Genomic DNA, 22363 nt, shown 5'->3' on the forward strand with positions numbered 1-22363 from the left:
TTCCCCCTCAACTTCCTTTTCTTTAAGTTCTTGATTTTTACTATTCACACTCATAATACCCGTTGAACTTCTGTGTGCAAGAAGCTAAGTTAGGTGTTGTAGAGGATTCTGAAGATTAAAGAAAGGATAGATCCTGTCCTTAAATATGATAAAAGCTGTTAAGAAAGAGAAAAAGGATGTTTAGAAATAACTATGGTGAAATTGAAAGAGGAAAATGGAGGAAGGGAATTAATATTCACTAAGAGCTTGCCATGTACTAGGCACTACATTAGATGTTTAACATGTACTATCTTATTTAATCCTCATACCACCTGTTGAGATAAGACATTATTATCTCTGCTTTACAGGCGAGAAAAATGAGACTGAGTGATTGAGTAATTTGCTGAAGATCACATAGCTTCTAAGTGGTAGAGCTAGAATTTGATTTACAATCTGTTTGACTTTGTAAGTCAAGCTCCCTCTACTTTTAGTGTAAAGTATCATAAAAAGTTGTACAAGTAAAATGTTGTGGGGAACCAAAAAAAGGGAAACATTACAAGTTGTCCCTTGGTATCCATGGGGCATTGGCTGTAGCCTGAAAGATCCCCTGCAGATATTAAATCCATAGATGTTCAAAGTCCTTGTAGTCAGCTACTGTCTGGTAGGCAGTCTGCCATTAGCAAGGATGCACAAAGTATTAGTGCGATGAAGCTAATACCTGATAGTAGAGAGGAAAGAACTAAAAAAGAAAAAAAGGAGGGTCTGGGATGAAGGGAGTAATGTAGAAAGAAAAAGTAGGGATGGGGAGCCAGGAAATGACTCAGTTACCAGGACAGGGGTACTTGCATCTGGGCAGAAACTCACTCAGAATTAAGACATGATCCTAAGTTACCTGCATGGTGAAAAAAGGCCTCCTTAACAGTCTTATATTTAAGGTCCAGATTGAACCTGGGGATGGCGCAGATGCAGGAAAGGACTTGCAAGTGAGGTTAAAGTCATCCTCAGAAGTCGTGGGTCCGCAAGAATTGAGAATTTCTACACTTCAATTGTCTATTAATAGTAAAAGAATTACAGAGCCACCACAGGAAGTGCCCAGGGCTCTCCCAAGTCAGGGCCATGGAGGGCCTCAGGCTTCAGTCACACCTCCCAAACATGAGCAACCAGCCCAGTGATGACCACTGAGCCACTGCAGGAAGTGCCTCAGGCTCTCCCAAGCCAGGTGGTGGGGGGTCTCAGACCTCGGTCTCCCCCACCCCAACAAGAGCAACCAGCCCAGCAATGACCACCAAGCCACCACAGGAAGTGCCCTGGGCTCTATCGAGCTGGGATGGTGGGAAACCGAGCGCCTCGGCCACGCCCCCTCCACACCTGTAGCCAGCCCAGTGATGACCACCAAGCTGCAGCAAGAAGGGCCCTGACTTCCCAAGCTGGGCAGGTGAGGGCTTTTCCACACCCCCCAGACATCTGCACCCAGCCTGGCAATGACCAAGCCACTGCTGGAAGTCCCCCGGTCTCCCCTGTGGGGAGTGCCACAGGCCTCAATCCCACCCCTCCTCTTTCCTCCTTCTTCCATCCCATTTCCTTCCCCTTTCCCCTCTCCCCCTCCCTCCCAACTGCTCTGCAACACCGTAGAATGTTAAAAAAGTAATATTAATAAAATATAAAAATAAAATAATTTGACCTTCAAAAAAAATATTAAAAGAACTGTCACAAGAGATGTGACATTTTTCCAAAGAAGACATACAAATGGCCAACAGGTACATGAAAAGGTACTCAACATCACTAATTATCAGAGAAATGCAAATCAAAACTATAATGAGATATCACCTCACACCTGTTAGAATGGCTATTCTCAAAAAGACAAGAGATAAGAAGTGTTAGTGAGGATGTGAAGCAAAGGAATCCTTGCACACTGTTGTGGGGAATGTAAATTAATACAGCCATTATGGAAAACAGTATGAGGTTCCTCAGAAAATTAAAAATACAACTACCATACAATCCAGCAATCCCAAAGGAAATGAAATCAGTATGTTAATGAGATTATCTGCACTACCATGTTCATTGCAGTATTATTCACAACAGTCAAGAAATAGAATCAACCTATGTGTCCACTGATAGATGAATGGGTAAAGAAACTGTAGTACATATGTACAACGTTATTCAGCCTTAGAAGAGGAAATCCTGCCATTTCCAACAATATGAATGAACCTGAAGGACACTGTGCTAAGTGAAATACGCCAGACACAGAAAGACACATACTATATAATCTCACTTATATGTGGAATCTAAAAAAAGCAACCTTATGGAAGCATAGAATGGTGTTTGCCAGGGGCTAGGGGGTAGGGAAAATGGGGAGATTTTGGTCAAAGGGTACAAGCTTTCGGTAATAAGATAAACAAGTTCTAGGGATCTAATGGGTGGTAATGGATGTGTTAACTAATTTGATGTGGTAATCATTACGCAATGTGTATTTATATCAAATTAGCACAGTGTATACCTTGAATATATTCAATCTTTATTTGTCAATTAAATATTTTTAAACAAAAAATATATATATTTAAAATATCAGAAATAAAACAACACAGAACTATCACAAGAACAGAGACTACGTCTGTCAGCAGCCTTACTGTGCCTTGTACACAGTAGGGGCTAAATAAATACCAGTTGGGTGACTGTATTGAATTATGCTCATAAGAATTAAAGAATAAGTATCACAATTACTTTTATTTCAATAGATTAATTTGGCCTCACCCCATCCCCCAAATAATTCCCATTACCTCTAGTTTGAAATACAAATGGCCATCTGTCTTTTTTCTAATTTCCTTTCTTTCTTTCTACCCTTACTTACCCTGTGTTGCCACTTAGTATTTTTACTCTTTTTACCCAACCATTTTTCAATTGCTGTGACATTATTTACTCTATCCTACTCCTTTTCCTCTCCAAGAATTTTACTTCCTTTGATTCAGTGGATTGACAGCAACATCCTCTCCGTTCACTTCCCTGCCTTTTTTTCCATCTTAACCACAGCTGCTAGAATTGCCATTTTTCCTTTCTAATACCCTTTCACCATCTCATTTCCCTTGTCAGAACCATTTTCTTCCCCTTTTAGGTAAATGCAAAGGCTCACCTCTCTTCCCTAAGGTCTGCTTTCTTACTCAGTTTCATACTCTGTCTGTAATAGGGCTCACTGCCGTTTAGCTTTCTAGCTTTCTTCACAATTTCTAACAACCTAAGCTAAATCCATCTAAGCCGTCTCCTGTTTTAGGAAGAAAATCAGAAGTACTCACTAAATCACAGACACTTCCCTTTTTACCATCAGTCTGCAAAATAAAACCTTATTAACCTTGAAGCCCTTATGAAAGAAGACATGACATAGCACAAGTAGACTTGGATTTTTCACTAAGGAAGACTTTGCACTGTGTGATTCTGTGAATATGACGATGTGGAATGTTCAACCTATGCCAGAAAACTCACATTGACATAAACATTTGCTAATGAATGACAAGTTGCCAATTACAATACTGTCTAAATCTTTTAATAAACTTTAGATGATGCACAATCCTCCAACTTAAATGTTAATGACTTTTTTTTTTTTTTGAAGTTGTTTGGAAACCTGTTTGTATTTTCCTATACAAATCATCATATAAATATGATTTATTTTCTCAGCCCAATCTGCAAAAGCTATTCCTTTTGTTTTTATTTTTATTTATTTTGCTAAAAGGGAAATTTATTTAACATAAATGCATACATTAATAAAAAAGAAAGATCTCTAATCAACAATCACCTTTGCATCTTAAGAAACTAGAAAATGAAGAGCAAACTAAGCCCAGACCTAGCAAAGTAATAAAAATGAGAGCATAGATAAAAGAGAAAATAAAAAAAAAAAGTAGAGAAAATCAATGACACTAAAGTTGGTACTTTGATGAGATCCACACAATTGAGAAACCTTACCTAGAAGGACTTAGAAAAAAAGAGAGAAAACTCAACTAAAATTAGAAATGAAAAAGGAGTCATCACAACCAAATTTATAGAAATCAAAAGGTTTATAAGAGTTTACTATGAATAACTGTTGGTCAACAAATTAGATCATCTAGATGAAATGAATAAATTTTTAGAAACACACCAACTACCAAGACTGGATTATGAAAAAAAGAGTATGAATGAAACTATAGTTAGTAAGATGAGTGATTATCATTTTTTGGATTCCTGATGTAAGACTCCCTTGAGGATTTCTTGCAGAGCTGGTCGTGTGGTGATAAACTCCCACAGTTTTTGTTTGTCTGGAAAATATACTATTTCTCCTCATTTCTGAAGGACAGCTTTGCTGGGTAAGGTATTCTTGGCCGGCCGTTTTTTCTTTCAGTATTTTGAATACATCATCCCATATTCTTCTGGCCCTTAGAGTCTCTGTTGAGAAGGCTGCAGTTAGTCTGACAGGGGCTCCCTTATAGGTGGCTTGATGCTTTTCTTTAGCTTCTTTGAAGATTCTCTCTTTGTCTTTGAGCTTTGCTAGTTTGACTATAATGTGTCTTGGAGAGGATCTTTTTGGGTTGAATCTGTTTGGGGATCTTTGAGCCTCCTGTATCTGAAGATCTGTGTTTCTCCCTCTACCTGGGAAGTTTCCCGTTATTATTTTGTTGAATAGGTTTTCCATGCCTTTTTCTTTTCTCCTCCCTTTCTGGAATACCCATGATTCAAACATTGTGTGCTTAAGGTTGTCTCCTATCTCTCAGATTTTCTTTATTTTTTGAAATTCTTTTTTCCTTTTTTTGGTCCACCTGGGTTATTTCAAAAAGACTATCTTCAAGATCAGAAATTCTTTCTTCTACTTGCTCTAATCTGTTGCTTCAGCTCTTGGTTGTGTTTTTATTTCATTGAGTGAATCTTTCAGTTCCATGAGTTCTGCTACATTCTTAAGGTATTAATCTCTTTGTAAATTTCCTCCTTCATATCCTTGATTTTTTTTCTCATTTCATCAAGGTGTCTAACAGAGTCTTCTCCTATCTCAGTTAGTTTCTGTAAGATTGTTGCTCAGAATTCCCAGTCAGTCATTTCAAAGGTTTCCTGCTCTATAGGGTCTGGTACTTGAGAATTACTGTATTCTTTTGGTGGTGTCATATTTTCTTGGATTTTCATATTTCTAATATCTCTACACTGATGTCTGGTATCTGGTAGAGCAGTTGCTTCTTCTATTATCCTGGAGTGGGCTGTGAGGAGAGAGCTGTCCTCTTCTTTTTTTTTTTTTTTTCCATTCTTCACTGGTGACTCCCTTTGTGTCAATGCAGTTGAGTATCTGGTGTGCCACCTGCATGACAGTTGTGGCTACTGCTGTGGTGTTGAGCTGCTTTTGCAGTAGCCATGGCTGTGGCGGTGGCTGTGGTGGACCACCCACTTGGAAGTGGTGTTTTCAGCATCCTTCTTGACTGCTCCTGCCTAAAACCCCAGGTGTGCTCTCTTGCCTGCTTTTGGGTGAAGGGGGCTACCCTTGGCTCCTGCCTAGAACCCTGGGAGTGCTCTCTTGTCTGCTTCCAGATGGAGGGGCCTGTCTGCAGCTCCTGAAAGCCTGTTCCTAGTATACCTAAAATGTATTACTATGCAATAGAATCAAACCATTATTGGTAATTGCATCTAAATGAAAAATCCACCAAAAGTTGGAATTTGGGATATTAGAAATTTATTTCTCACAATACTATCCAGTCAGAGAGAGTGTAGATTTTCCATGGAGGGAGGCTAGGTAAGAACAGGCTCTGGGTGACATGGCTGTGACTTAGGAGGGGGTGGGAAATCTGGGGTAAAGGCTGGTTAAGGGAGAACTTGTTTGGAGAAAGCTTATGTAGATGGCAAACTCTCCCTTTCTCTCCCTTAACTAGCTGCAAAAGGAGATAGGAAGAGAAGGGAAAAAAGTTTGGCAACATTCAGCCCTTCCCTTTCCTCACAGCTAACAACATGTGCTGAGGAGACAGAGGGCTGGGGAGAAAGAGGCTTAGTAGGGAAGAAATGTAGGCAAATCAGTTATACTGAATCATTCATAAATAATAAAAAATAAGTTACGATGTTTTAGCTAAGAAATCTTATCAAACCAGGGAAATTTAAAAAGTTGACATTTAAGGGCAAGGTGGATATCATTTTAAGTCAACAACAAAAAGGGGAAAACAAGAAAAAAATAAAGGAAGACATAACCAAAATTTCAAGTTCTTATTATAAATACATTGTATGTGAATAAGATCACTTTTAGTGAGCTAAATGCAGAATGTGAAAATTTTAAGAGAAATTTGATCAAATTTTTTTTAAAAACCTTTCGATTATTTAAAAACCTATAAGAATTTTCTAATTGGGTTTTAAATGTACATTACTTGCTTTTTCACTGTGTGTACCTTATATCTATGTTAAATGGATTAAATGTACAGTTTATATAAATTTATTCAAGGACAAAACAGACTCATAGTAAGGTGTTAGTGTAAGATATAAATGTATAAAATACAGTAACTCTGCTGCACATACTGATAATCACATCTACTATATGGGTCACTTCTAAGTGTTCTTACTTTTGATAGAAAAAATTTATTTTTGGAGTTAAGGACCACTTTTTTGCAAAAGAAATTTCCCAAGAGCAGACTAGGGGGTTGAAAAGTAACACATTACAATAGGTAATAGAGAAAATGAAATATGTAGCTGGATAGGGGCATATATATAAAATTCATCTGTAATTTATAAAATCCTCAAAGCAAAGCTAATGATCAAGTACTAAATGAAAAACATCATTAAAAACTATTTCATTTAAAATCTAAAAATGGAAGTTTCTCTGGAAAAATATTATGATAATGATGATACATACATAAGAGGTAGGCCAGATTTTTCCTTGGGGACACAGCAAGAAAACTCTATTTTTTGTGCTACAAAAAGACATGAGGGTATGTCTTGGCTTCACATTTCCCCTAATACTTATCTTTCCTAAATTCATTGCTTTCTTTTTGCTGTGATGTGAGGAAGACATTTTGAACTAAATAATCATGTGATCTCACGTCCAGTAAAGGCACAATAAGGAAAACACAATATGGTGGCCACAATAAGGAGAAACCAGAGCATGTAACCCCTTTGAAAATGCCAGTTCCATCCTCCTCACAAATTTCCAAAATTTTCAGGTATAGGCATTTGGGTAGACTTTATGTTTCTGGAGAGCCACAGTGAATATAAGGCCTGACGTGAAGGCATTCTGGAGTGTCATAATACTTTCAAATCTTAGCTATAGTGATCCATAGTGTTCCTGGTTCTGTCCATTCTTGGCTTCCTGTGCTGGTTTATCATCTTTCTTCTGTTCATTAGCTGTGACTGTATACTCGAGATTATGTCTGTGCTTTTCTTTTCACAGTTACTATCTTTAGCATCTCATTAATATGCTTTTAACGTTGTCTTCATGCCAATGTTCTAAGTCGTTACACTCATATCTGAATTTTCCACTCTTTGTTTTATCTATAGGATACTTGCACTTGGATGTTGTATCAGATGTAGGTGCCACCCACACCAATATCCCACTCCAAGACACACATTCCTCCAGCAGCTGGAGCCTGCGAGGTCTTCTGGATAGGCCAGAAGTGCCAGGGATTTAACACCCAACAAGGAAGGAAATACACCAATTCCTTGCTCACAGTAGGATGATTCTGAGGCATGCTCTCATAGTCTCTCATAGACCCTCAGCAGGATTGAGCCCCAGTTGTCCACAGCAGTAACCTGTTCATTAACACATCTGTTTCTTGGTTTTCCTGCCTTTCCTGTGTCATCTTTCCACTCCCTCATGATGCTTCCTAAGATCATCTCCCAAATAAACTACTTATGCCCAAATCCTTATCTTGAGAACTGCTTTGAGGTACGGGAAAGATAGTCCTGGCTAAGACAGAGGTCCTATTAAAACTTAAAATATATTAAAGATCATAATCTCTCAAAACCAACACTCCAACTTCTTCTATTGTTTGCTACTTCGCCTCCTTCTCTTCTCTTGAGGGCCAGGTGCTACAGGGATATGAGGGCTTTACAGATAGACTTGACTTCTGCCCCCAGATGTAGGGTGTCATCCATCTATTCTGATTCTGTGTGTGTATGTGCGTGTGCGACACACTCACATACATACACACAACTAGAATATTAATACTTTTCAGGGCTGTCGTAAGCATTAAATAAAATAAAGCACGCAAAAAACCTCTTACTTTGTCTTTAGCCCATTGTACTGTAGCCATTTCAAATTTAGGGAACAAGCTACAACATTCTTCTGCCAGTTTTTTTTCCCCTCCAATGGAATATTAGAGCAAAAATCACAAATAATAGAAGTATTCTCAGATATCAATATCATTTAAAGGTCAAACTTTTTGTCATGAGTTAATGTGAAAAGGACTGCTCTACTGAAGTATGTGGGATTTTTTGTTTGTTTTATTAGACATCCTTACTTGCAGAGCTCATAAAAACTATAAATAATATTCTTGTGGTATACTGTGAGGATTAGCACACAATACATAATTGATGGTATTGACTGCAAACCTATCATAAAAACGGCTTATGTATGAAACAATCCAGGGCAGAAATAGCATTCAATACATCATGGGGAAAGAGATGGAAGGGGAGCTCAACAAATAATTGTATTATTTACAGGTATTACAGTGTTAGAAGTAAAACATTAACAACTGCATTTCTTTCTTCATAGCATCCTACAGACTGTAATTAGTATTGATGTTGATTTTGTTTTCTGTTGAGTTTGAGTTTGTCATACTGACTCCTCATTTCTGACAACTCGCTTCTTTTGTATTCCATCTTTATACACATTCCTCCCCTCCCTAAAATTCGCTCATTTTCTTCAGTATGATTTTAGGACTCAAAAGATTTTCTGTTGACTGCATTCACAGTTAATTATTAATCATGTCTCCAGCAGTTGGTTTTATTGAAAATGTAGAACAAATTCAATAGCTGTCTATAATGAATCCAAAGCAGCTAGTAGGATCACAGTCTAAATAATCAGAGTCTGCATGCATTTACAACAACATTATTAATACATGATTAATCAGTACCTAATGCTAACCAGTTCATACAAGACATTTACTAAATCATTCTGCCTTACATTAAAGTCCTATGGCATTGTTTCAGATCAGTTAAGAGTTTTGCTTTCTATGATACTACATTGTTAAATTCGCCGTCTGGCCCAACAGCTGATATAGCTCACACAATCCTGATGAGTCTCCAAGGGTTTACTCCTGGGAAATATTTGGTCTTCTGTGTGGGGTCATGCTTACCAGCTCATAGCTTTTTTACATACTTTAAAAAGAATTGCAGAAAAACCTCTACACTGGGAAAATCCTAAATTGGAACTAATTTACCCAGAAAAGAGCTCACTTACCTGGGGACCAGGCTGACCCTAAAATTAAAAAAAGAAAAACAATTACAAAATCATTATCTGAAATGAATATTTTCACTACCAAACAAACTAGTTCTGAAGTTCTTTACAAAATATTTCTGAGTATAATAATATAACTACTGACAAATTTCATTTTGTGGCTTTAAAAACATCATATTGCATCTTAATATTTTTACTCTATGCTATTTATTTTAAATCCTGGTATTATAATCTATTATATTTAACTCAAAAATGACCCAGTGGTTTTAGTGTGCTCCAGAATTTAACATGAGGAAGAAAAGGCAAAAGGAGTAGTACACTTCACATTATTATAATGAATGGGTTACATAAAGGGAATCTTCCAGCACAGACTATCAGTAAGACCTACATATTCAAAGATGATGCAGAGTCAAGGGAAAAAGGACATTTTAGCTTTAGAACACACTCAAGTCTTTTAATCTCTCATTTCAATAACATTTTAAGTTAATTTTTATATAAACATGTATCTTTTACCCTGTATAATCAAATCTAAGGGCATTTAAAAACGATGACAGTTTTTCCATCATTAAAGTGCATCATAACTCCTCAGTCAATAGATTATATGACATCTGGCCATCTAATTCATTTTGAATGTCACTTTCTTGTTTAAGCTAATAAAAATTTCAAAGCAGCATAACTGTAAATGCTTCTAGCTAAAGAAAAATCACCTGTGAATAAAAGTATTGATTACACATCACTCTCTTAAAATCTCCAGTTGGATTTTATGTCTGATCAAATTAAAGAAAAAGTTCACATCAAGTTAGGGAATCTAAAAAATAAATAATGTGCTCTCTCATGGTATCAGCAGTGTATCACTGGATACTATACAGAGAAGTGTGGAGCTAATACAACTCCGAAAGAAGAACTAGGAGCTCTATCTCACTTAGCCTCTCTCCAGGCCTGGAATTTCTCTAGGTACTTGCTCTCTAACTCACTGGGGACAGAGCAGATGATTTTTAAGAGCTCTGCCTGAAAAATGTGGTTGGCTAGGTCTTATCTAGTAAACCAGGAAAGGGAGCCAAACCAAGTTACTGAGGATGTTACTCATCCCACTCCTGTACTCCTTAGTGTTGAAGTGAGAAAAAGAGAATAACATTTATTAATTCCTTACTGAGTATGAGGCACTTTTGGATATTATTCCATTTATTCCTTATAACTGCCCTGCATTTTTCAAATGGGGAAACTGAGGCTCAGAGCAATAAGCTAAAGGTCACACAGCCTAGCAGTAGAAAAGTCAGAATTTAATCCAAATCTGATTCTAAAGTTCATGCATTTTCAACCAGGTCATCCTGCCTTTCATTCCGGAATTTTGACCTCACGAATATATGCAGACTTGCTCAGATCATCTATGGTACTAGAGCACTCTTCAAGTGAGCAGACACTCTAAACTTCCCAACCACTCCCAGGCTGCCATAGTGTGCATCTCTGGCTTCCAGATGTATACATACCTAGGACCCCCAGGCCCCAGACTGTGAACTCATATCTGTACAGGAACAGGTTGGCTAAGTTTCGTAAGGAAAACAGATAGCTCTAACATCAGCACTAAGCATAGAGAAGTTTTCAATCAAGATCTACAAAGGCAGAGCTCTTCACTTACATGTAAATATCGATCTTTCCAGACCCATGTACTGAACAAAATTACAAAATGTGTTCACTTTGACTTGTGTTCTCTCTCTCTCTCTCTCAGATTTAAGCTTTTGGTTTTTCTGATGTGCAAATACAAACTCAGAAGTGTGAGCATCTTTTATAAGGTGTTATGTGAAAATTAAAATGTTAAGATTCTCTAAAATCAGAAAGAATTTCTCCAAAAGAATCTATTTAGCATAGTTGCTGAGATTTTGTGATTCCTAAGGTTGTTCTACAAATGACAGACTTTACCTGTCCATCTTTAAAATGTTGCATTTCTCCCATTATACTGAACAAATGATTTAGCACAATGTGTGCAAACATTTATATATTATTATATACAAATACACATTGCATTTTGGATTTTATGCTAGTGATAGTGTGAACCAACAATAGTAAATATTGGTAAAAGTAAAAAGTTGACTTCTATGTAGGCATTGGAAAGTATATAGCACCAGGGCCCTAATTACTCTAATGCATAATATGAATTTGGGGTATATATGGTGTGTCTGTGTAGGGTGGGGAACATAAGAGGAATGGAAGTGGGTTGGTAGAGAGGCTTCCTAAAGAAATAATGCAGAGCCCTCTCTGCCTGAAAACAGGCAAGGAGCAAACTCAGGGACCTAAGCAGGAGCCAAGGGCAGCAACCCCTGACCAGAAGCACGCAAGGAGCACGCTGAAAACACCATTTATACTGGATGGCCCACCACAGCCATTGCCACATCCATGACTGCTGCAAAAGTGGCTTGATGCCACAGCAGTAGCCACAGCTACCACGCAGGTGGGCCCACCAGACACTTGACTGCAGTGATACTAGGTGAGTCACCAACAAAGATTGGAAAAAGAAGAGTATGTGTCTCTCCTCAAAGCCACTCCAGAGTAATAGAAGAAGCAACTGCTCTACAAGATGACCAGACTTCAACACAGAGATACTAGAAATATGAAAATCCAAAATATAGTAATTCTCAGATACAGACACTATAGTGCAGGAAATCCTTCAAATGACTGAAAAGGAATTCCAAGCAACAATCTTAAGGAAACTGAGATAGGAAAAGACTCAGTTAGACAACATAATGAAATGAGAAAAAAAAATTCAGGATACGAAGGAGAAAATTTACAGAGAGATTAATACCTTAAAAAAGAATATAGCAGGATTCGTGGAACTGAAAAAAATCACTCAATGAAATAAAAAAACACAACTGAGAGCTTAAGTAGCAGGATAGGGCAAGCAGAAGAAAGAATTTCTGATCTTGAAGATAGTCTTTTTGAAATAACCCAGGCAGACAAAAAAGAGGAAAAAAGAGTTTCAAAACATGAAGAAAATCTAAGAGAGATAGACAACCTTAACTGCACAAACACTTGAATCATGGGTATTCCAGAAGGGGAGGAGAAAGGAAAAAGGCATGGAAAACCTATTCAACAAAATAATAACAGGAAACTTCCCAGGTAGAGGGAGAAACACAAACCTTTGGATCCAGGAGGCTCAAAGATCCCCAAACAGATTCAACCCAAAAAGATCCTCTCCAAGACACATTATAGTCAAACTAGCAAAGCTCAAAGACAAAAAGAGAATCTTAAAAGAAGCCAAAGAAAAGCATCAAGCCACCTATAAGGGAGCCCCTATCAGACTAACTGCAGCCTTCTCAACAGAGACTCTACGGGCCAGAAAAAAATGGGATAATGTATTCAAAATACTAAAAAAAAAAAAAAAAAAACGGCCGGCCAAGAATACCTTACCCAGCAAAGCTGTCCTTCAGAAATGAAGGAGAAATAGTATATTTTCCAGACAAATAAAAACTGTGGGAGTTTACCACCACTTGACCAGCCCTGCAAGAAATCTTCAAGAGAGTCCTGTATCTGAAATCCAAAAATTGATAATCACTTCCATGAATACACAAGAAAGAACAAAACCCACTGGTAGAACAAAAATGCAAACGAGAAAGAAACCAAACCTCACCACCACAAAAAACCGTAATGACAGTGAGACAAAAGCAACCAAACTCTCAGTCTCTTTGGAAGATGACAGAGAAACAATTCATTTTTCTTAAACTAGTAAGTAAAAGGGAAGAGTCAAGCACTGATCCTGTCTTTCCTATATGCTTGTTCCTCAGGGTAACCGTAAATAGCTGAGTAGGGAACATTTCTGTCTACTGAAGTATCCCAGCTAGTAAATAAAGAGGGAATAAAACAAGTAGCATGTGTATTTTGCAAAACCCTACTGAAATTATGGATCTAGCAACTGCTCAGCTATGACTGCTAATGCCACAGAGAGATGATCAAACATAACAGGCCTCCTGTAGTAAGAACATAGACCTCTGAAGCCAAATCTAACCTGAGTGAGACCAAGCCTCAGGATCCAGCAACCAATCATTAAGAAATGCAGGGGATGGTGGAACTTGTTAAGTGACACTACTGGGATGGAGCCAGCAAATCCAGACCTTGGAAAACTTTACAGGGTAGAGGGAAAAAATTAGATGAAGGGGAAACCTATCGTTTAAAAAAAACTTAAAACAGCTGACACAGCAACCAACGCAACAAGCAGAAGTTATTTGGATCCTGATGTAAACAAATCAATTATAAGAAAGAAAGAGGGAGGAGGAGTGAATTGGAGCAATTTAAACATGTTTAATGTTTGATTATATTAAGGAATTATTATTGATTTTTAAAATGTGATTATATACTGTAGTTATCTTTTATAAAAGACTTCTTATCATTTAGAGACTCATACTGAAATACATAAAGATAAATGCTACGATACTGGGATTTACTCAAAATAATCCAGGGGAAGGCAGAAAGTGGGGTGAAGGTTACAAATAAGATAAGATAGCCATGAGTTGTTGATTGGCTATAGCCAGATTTATTGTATATGTATTAAATTTTTCATAGTAAAAAGTTAAAAAAAGTAAAAGGTAAAAAAAAGAAAATCAAATTAAAATAGTTCAAACATTAAAAAAAGAAATTTAAATGAAAATATAATATCTTGGTCTTTTGGCTCACAGCAAGTGTAGTTCTAGAAATTCACATAGCTTAGAAAATTTGGATTTAAGAGGGAGTTGGGGGATTTCAATTATAGCAATATTTTCCAAAATACTGGATTACTAATTCCAGATAATATTATGGTCAAAATAGATTCTTTGGTCAAAGGATGTGTGGGAAATGGTTAAACCAAGTTCATTGGACATCTTTACTACAGGGTTTCTCAGAGTCTTTAATATGCTAATGTGCACTGTGTATCTCCTGGACAAAGAAACAGTATGCAATATTTTTTAAAGTTGTTTTTTAATTGACAAATAAAATTGTATTTATGGTGTACAAAAAAAAAGAAAGAAAGAATGCATACAAGATAACAAATTTGGTAACTCTGCCCTAAAACATGGATTACACAATACAAGACTTAAAAATCTTACACAAGATTTCCACAGGACTGCCTACGCCAAGTCCTCTCACTCAGTATGTTCACTAGCAGTCACCTGCAATACCTGTAACAAAACAGTCTGGCAGCTGCAGTCTTGAAGTCATCATAATAGAGCCAATGGGCCAAAGAAGGGAAGTGACCAGAGGAGAGGTTTCTGTGGGCATGGCAATGTCAGCTGTCCCAGTGTGCAAAGTAGGGTAGATGGAAAGTGACCAAGGCACTAAGTGATAGACTTTGTCACAGACTAATCACTAAAAGAAATAGCTCAGAATCTCCTTAAGTTGCTTCTAAGTAGTTCACTGAGAAGTATTTTCACTTACTGGTTGATAGTTTTCTAGTCTGTTCTAATTTATAGGTAGTGAACATTATTAATTACTAATTGTGAAAGTTAACTTTTTCTAAAGCACACCCTGAATGATGATTTACACTCACAAAATACAATATAAGTTAATTTTTAAAAAATGAAATTCCTGGAAAGGGCTTTTTTTTTTCTCCCAAGCAAAGTACCAAAATGTTTCTATAAATAAAAACCCAAATCTAGTATAATCAAGGGCCATGCCAAGAGAAACAGTTAAATTTACAGAAATACCAAAGTTAGGAACATACATGTGAAAGTGGGAATACTGAGTGCTCTGAGTCACTGATTTACAGTCCATCAACAGCTAAATACAGTGCTCTCAGGGCAGCTTAGGCACCAGTGGGAAGAAAAAGAAACAACAGGAGGGGCTGACTTTAAGAAGTGATCAGAACAGTACGGTTGAAAATAATCAGCCAGTAGCTAATGCTTGTTGGGAAAGTGTTCAAAGAAAGTTGAAAGTTTTGTGAAGCAAGTAGACCAGATGACCATGATAAATGAGATGACATGTCACTGGAGGATGTATTGTTACTTTAGGCAATTAAAGAGCAATATTAAACATTATTTGTTGGGCTGTTATCACAATTATGGTTGCCAGAAACTGCTAACGATCTCCTCTAAATCGACGAAGTCATTTAGATTTCTAACTGAGGCAATTAGTTTCACTACATGACACTTTTTTATGGATGGTAAATCTGTGTCATTCCTTTTCAGATGGGAAAAATGCTGTTTTCTCATTTAACACATACACAGATAGGCGTACAGAAGTTGTAGCTTTAAGGCACAATATTGTTTTGAAATATTGATTACGATAACAGGCACATATATCTTTACTGTGATCAGTTTTAAATAAAAATTTTCATCTACAAAACTTTGAGGGAATATTAATATTGTTTATGCAACTCTAAAAAGTACTACCTCTGCTTCAAATACGTAGAAAGAAATTGCCTTAATAACTCAGAAACTCATCATTAAGAAACCCAAGCTTGTCTACAACTTTTTTTTCTTAGTACACTGAGATTCAGATTTACTTCATTCTCTTGTATTGAAAAAAATAATTTTCCTGTTTTGCATTTTGGAGCCCTTATTGTGCAAAAAAATCATTTGAAGATGATTACTATAATTTCATTAACTCTAAAAAATTCTCAAATTCACACACTCAGATGTCAAGCTTGTTTTCTTTTCAGGTGAAAAGTGCATCTGCAGTGGCATCCAAATAAATCTTCAGAACCACATCAAAGAAACTCTGAGTGGCAACAAGCTTGTCCTGGTGGCCGAGGTCTTGAGGACCAACAGGAATCCTGCCATAGAACCACCCTGACTCCTGACTGCACGATCTCAATGGAACCCTTAACTTTTCAAGAGCTGCCATTAGACCTGGAGGCTGTGCCGGCACCTGGAACAGATGCACTCTACACTTGCAGCAACAGGCAGCAGGACTCTTGTCCATCCTCACTACACTGCAAATTTGTTCACATTTTAATTTCTAAAATCCCAACACCCAAACTATGAGGTGCTTCAGAAACAATTGTTGAACTGCTGAAAGGTGAGAATATTTTGACTGGCCCAAAGAGGGTCTATACTGATATTTTTAAAGGACCATTAGAAAGGTTAGTGCTCGCTTCGGCAGCACATATACTAAAATTAGAAAGGTTACTATTTTTACATTACAGTGTCATATCTTAAAAATGTAGGTTCTAACATTCTAAAAATGTAATCTAATATCCCAGAAAGGGTTCTCTTATCTTCTTTTCACTACAGAATAAACATATGTATGTCAAAGTAAAAGTCTCCCCTCAATGGAATCTTATTCATATGATAGAGACAGAACTAAGGCAGCCAAAGACTGCAAAGGCTGCAGAGGAGGAAGTACATACCTGTCAACACATGTGTGCCACAGAACAGGAGCAGGAAGAGTTCTAGCTTGAAGAAAAATCACCCCCTAGTTTGACTAAGCCTCCATATCAATTAATATGAGAATATTATGTCAAATTACTTTGTAAATTATGCTCTAAAATATACCATGGTGATTTAAAGTAAGCTATGTGTCCAATACCAACAAGTCATTCAGTTCAAATTTTGATAAAAAGTGTCTATTAATTTTATAAACTTATCAAAATGCAAATGATATACTAGAGAGAGAAGCAATTGGGGAAATAAAGCATTACAGATTATGTGTATTAATTACCAAATGGCTTTGCAAAGACTGCTTAATCTCCAAATGTCTTCTAAGGATTCTCACACATTTCACTGAAATAAACATTGTTCATAATTTATATTACCTGTTGTGTTGCCCTACAGGAGAGACATTAATAATTCCTACCATAGCTGAAGTCATATCATATTACTTAGATAAGAGTCTTTCAATTTAAGTTTTTCTTTTGAAAAATACTTAATCCTTGGTGGTTTTAATGCTGGGAAGGAAAAGCCATATTCTACTCCATAGGAAAATAAATAGCTAGACTCAAACCTGGTGGATATTACTTTTTTAAGATTTGAGAGAGAGTGAGAACAAGCATGGAGATGGTTTTGTTGGGCTCAATGTAAAGAAGAAAATTGATTTAAAACTGGACGGTTTCTTCCATGATATTTGGCTTTCATAAATAAATAACACAACTATTTTAAAATGTACTCATATTCACACAGGTTAACATGTCTTTCTCAAATTAATTTAAAAACATTATACATTTTCTAACATAATACCATATTTATTTTTTCTCTCATAACTAAATATTCATTAAATGGAACATAAGTAAAAAATGGTATCTTTTGCATTTTTGTCATTAAAATTTTACATACAGAACATAAGAAATATAAAGACTCTTATTTATGCATTAATTTTATATCATTAAAACTTACTGAATGCCCAATATTCTGCTGAGATTTATTCAGATTTTTACTATTATAAATAATGTTTACACCTTTCTATATAAATATTTTACTGTATCCTTGATTATTTCCTTATGGTACAACACTGAAAATGCAGTGTTATTCCAATTATGAACTGTATATTTATACTTATATATATTTATTTGTATTGTAGTATACAAAATACAGTCTACGTACTTTCTAGGATATAATTTTATGTGTGTATACATATGTATCTATTCAGACATATAGGTTTAAATCCATTTATCTAAAAAGAGAAAGGAGAGAGAGAGAGAAGAAAAGGAAAGAAAAAAAGGAAAGGAAAGAAGTAAGAAAGGAAGGAAGGAAGGAAAGGAAGAAGGGAGAAGGAAAGAAAAAGTATACGAAAAAAGTGATTACCTCTCAGTGGTGGGATTATGGGTAATTATTTTATCTTTATAATTATCTATACTTCTTAAAATTTTACTAGTCCAATTCCTAACTACAAAAATATATTATCAAATGATACTTAATTCAGTGTGGAAAACTTTTAAACAGAACCTTAATTTATTGTTTTTAAACTTTTTCCATATTAGATTCATTCACCCAAAGATCTAGGTCATTGATTTTGAATTCCAGTTTCCAATTTTCTCCCAGTTCACAGTGTTTTTAATTACTCAGAAGAATGTTGCAAAATTCTTAACATACATTCTCCAAAAGTCTATAAGCAAGGTTTTTAATTTACCTTTGTGTATGCCCCATCTCACTTTTAGGAGTAGATCAGGAGTAGAGAAAGGAGCAGGGAAGTTATTTAGTCAAATACCAGTGATAGAAGGTCATGACTCCATGTGGACTGGGGATCCCTGGTAGGCACAGAGTTTGTTGGAACCTTTGCTGTTTTGCAATCCAAAATATTTGGGTTGGAATTTAGCTGCATTATTTCATAGAGTCATATCAAAAATTTATGGTTTTGACTATAAATGTACATCAAACTTCTAGAACATAATACTTATCCAAGCCTTTTTACCAACTGACATGAAATCAGAATTGGCTACTAAGGTGTAAATAAATAATCAGTTTTACAGATATATGTTTAGTAGTATACAATAGATGAGAAACATGTGAAGAGAGACACCTGCTCAGCCTACATAGCTTTAAAAACACATCCCTTTTAAAGAATGCAAAGGCAATTTTTACCACTATACCAATTTGTATTAGACTGTATGTATTGAATAATTTGGTTTCTGGTATGTTTAATAACATTCTTTAAAATGTGCTATTTTTTGGGCCGAGCCCGTGGCGCACTTGGTAGGGTGCTGCGCTGGGAGCGCGGCGACCCTCCCGCCGCGGGTCACGAAAAAACGACAAAAAATAAATAAATAAATTAAAAAAAAAAATAATAAAATGTGCTATTTTGATTGCTCAAAATAAATATTGAAAGCCAATTTATAAACATCTCTCGGTCTGACTAAATTCATATAAGTGCCCAATTCCAATTTTCTAAATATTGTGCAAAACGATGGACTTGACAGTGTTCTCTGCAGCTGTCTTAGATGTTTTGTATTAATGCGTGCTAGCAAATTTCTAACACCCAGAGTCAGTTAATTCATAATGCATGAGTCACCTCATGCTTTTTGCTCCAGTGAGGCAGAACCCTAAAAATGAAAACCTTTTTTAAAATTGGGGAGGAGAGACTCTGCAAGCCAACAGCTTTGTGCTTTAGAGACCCAGATGTTTGAGGATGCATCGTAATAGCTACCACTACTGATTACTACAAGAGAACAAGAGCTTGAAAATGACAACTCTCTTTGTTACAATAAATCTGCAAATTAGGGGCTATTTCCACCATTTTGTAGTTGAAGAAACCATGTTGCAGAGAGATTAGGTAATGTTCCCCTAGTTACACAGCTTCTAAAAGGAAAAGCTGGAATATGAACATGGGTTTGTCTGATTTAAACCCTTTTGTGGTCTCACTTGCCTTATGCTGGTGGCTGAAGCCATAGGCTTGGGTGAGACCACCAGGGGAATAAAGTAGCAGTGATTCTAAACCCTCTTTTGAATCGGATAAAAGCTATAGCTGCTTTAGCTAGAAATATCTACACATGAAACACTTAAAACTTTATACACACACACACTCAAAACCCATAAGTTCATCCGTGGATTCTCTAGGAAATCACTCACCCAGGTTAAGAACCCCTGGTTAGAGAAATATAAACATTTCGGGGGCAGGAGAAGAAGAATGTTCCAAAAAGGAAACTAAGGAGAAAAGGGGTTAAAAGCCCAAACAACAAAAATTAGAGTTACAGAAATCAAGATTGGAGAGAATTTCAAAAAGACAAGTTAATTAAAATGAGGACTGCAAACAATCCTTTGCATTTGACCAATAGTAAGTCGGGATCTTTACTGTAACTGAGCAGTCAGGTGAGGAATTAACATAGGAATAAGCTCCATAAGATGGCAAGCAGGTGTCACACAAAGTGCCAACTCTGACTGGTTGCTAATGGGCACCTAGGATAATATGTTAAGAATGTTCTGACACCGGGTTATAGACTTTGGAAAAGAGTGCTGGAATTAATCAGAGATGTCCATAGAAGACAAAAAGTGGAAACCATGTGTACCAACCATTTGCCAACCCAAGTAGACACTTCTTAATAATTGTGTGTGAAGAAAAGAAATAGGATAGTAACTAAAAGAGATATAGAGTTGAGGAAAGTGTTTTTGCTGTTCTTGTTTTTGTTTTTCTGCTTTGTTTTTGTGGTAAGATGGGAGGTACTTGAAAATGTTTACAAACTAACAGTTTGTAAAAAGAAATGTCTCTTGGAGCAAAATCAGTTGTAGAAAACACAAAAGGAAGTGGAGTCAATAAGGGAATAAGGATAAGGAAAAGGACACCATTTGTCTAAGATGAGAAAAAAGAAAGTGAGGAGAGATATCAATAAACTTGGACATACAGAGGCAAAAAAACGGAAAACATTCCATGCCTTAAACCTCAAGGGACTCTGTGTAGAAGTCTGCTGGTATTGGGGCAGATGTGGGAAGGATAAAGTTGATTATTTACTTATTAACTTACATAATGTTTAAGTACTTACAGTGCCCCAGGCATTCTTCAGGTACTAGAAATATAGTAAATACAGTAAATAAAACAATTTCTGGGCTATCGCTCTTGTGGGGGAGGCAGACTCTAAGAGAATGTTTATAAATAATGTGGTAGATGGTGATGACAGCTAAGCAGAAAAAAATACAGTTGTCCCTCGGTATCTGCGGGACGTTGGTTCCAACAACCCCCCCAGATCCAAAAATTCTCGGATGCTCAAGTTCCTGATGTGAAATGACGTAGTTTTTGCCCATAACCTGTGCACATCCTCCCATATACTTTAAATCATCCCTAGATTACTAGTAATACTTAATAAAATGTAAATGATATGTAGATAGTGGCTATATTGTTTTTTCATTTGTATCATTTTTGTTGCACTGATATTTTATTTTTTTCCTAATATTTTCCACCTGTGGTTAGTGGGATCCACAGATGGGGAGGGCCCACTGTATGAGGAGAAGGAGGCTAGAGAACAAATCGGTGGGAGGATGCTGTTTTATACAGTAATCACAGAAAGACTCTGAAGAGAGGAAAACAGGAAAAAGGAACAAGTGCAAATGCCCTAAGGCAGAAATGTGCTTAGTATCTTCAAGTAACTGATAGTGTCTCTGGACTCGAGTGAGTGATGGGAAAAGGGAAGGAGTAAAGTCACAGAGGTGGAGGGGGCAGCTCATACAGGACTTTGCAAGTCATGATAAGAGCTTGACTTTTAATCTGGATAAAATAGAAAGCCATGGGGAAACGGTTTTGCACAGAGAAGTGACATGACCTGAATTATATTTGAAAAAGATCATGTTCATTGTGGAAAGAAAAGGCTGTGGGAGGGCTAGGGTGTACTCATGGAGAGATGTTCAGAGGTTTTTGTAACTTTTTAAGTGAAAGATAAATTAGGGAATGGGCCAGGATAGTAGCACTGGAAGAGGCTTAAAAGTGGTCAGATTCTGGTGCAAGATTTGTACATAGATTGAAGGTAGGGTGTGAGAAAAACGAGGAGTCAGGAATGGCTCAAGGTTGGCTAGAGCAATTAAAGGAACTGAAATGTCCTTTACTGACGTGTGGAAGTCTGTAGGAGAAGCAGCTTTGAAGACTAAAGGTGGAATTCCAGAATGTAGTTTGGACCTGTTAAGTTGGAGATATCGATGAGCTACCCATGTGAAGACGCTGACTAGACCGTTGGAGACACAAGTCCAGAGTTCAGGGGCGAAGTTCAAGCTGGAGATAAACATTTGTCAGCCTTTGATATATACATACTATTTAGAGCCATGAGATGACATGAGATCACCCAGGGAGAGAATATAAATAAGAAAGAAAAAAGATCCAAAGACTGAGTCCTCAGTCATTCCAACACTGAGAGACCATGAAGAAGAAAAAGAACGAGCAGGGGAACCGGGATGGAGTGGCAAGGAAGGCAGGAAGAGTGCATGGAAACACTGATACTGAGCAAGGAGATAAGCAAGAAAGTGTTTCAGGAAGGGAGCAATCAGCCAGGGTAAATGTGGTCCAGCAAATTTGCACTAAACCCTGATCACTCAATTTGCCCTGATGAAGGTAACCGGTGCACTTCACGAGAATGTCTCCAGCAGAGTAGCAGAGATGAGGGCCTTATTAGATTCACTGGAGAGTGGGAAAATG

The 22363-nt window shown here is 36.8% G+C and overlaps 1 protein-coding gene across 1 annotated transcript in view; it reads right to left on the bottom strand.

Annotated features, from left to right (window-relative positions):
* Positions 1 to 22363, bottom strand: part of COL25A1 (collagen type XXV alpha 1 chain) — a 429426-nt gene that overhangs the window by 152608 nt on the left and 254455 nt on the right. Inside the window, exon 5 of the mRNA XM_063107468.1 lies at positions 9359 to 9376. Within this exon, the coding sequence (XP_062963538.1) occupies positions 9359 to 9376 (18 nt within the window). The remainder of the gene's footprint in view (positions 1 to 9358; positions 9377 to 22363) is intronic.

The sequence above is a fragment of the Cynocephalus volans genome, chromosome 9 (assembly GCF_027409185.1).
Source record: "Cynocephalus volans isolate mCynVol1 chromosome 9, mCynVol1.pri, whole genome shotgun sequence".
NCBI classification, from domain to species: Eukaryota; Metazoa; Chordata; class Mammalia; order Dermoptera; family Cynocephalidae; genus Cynocephalus; species Cynocephalus volans.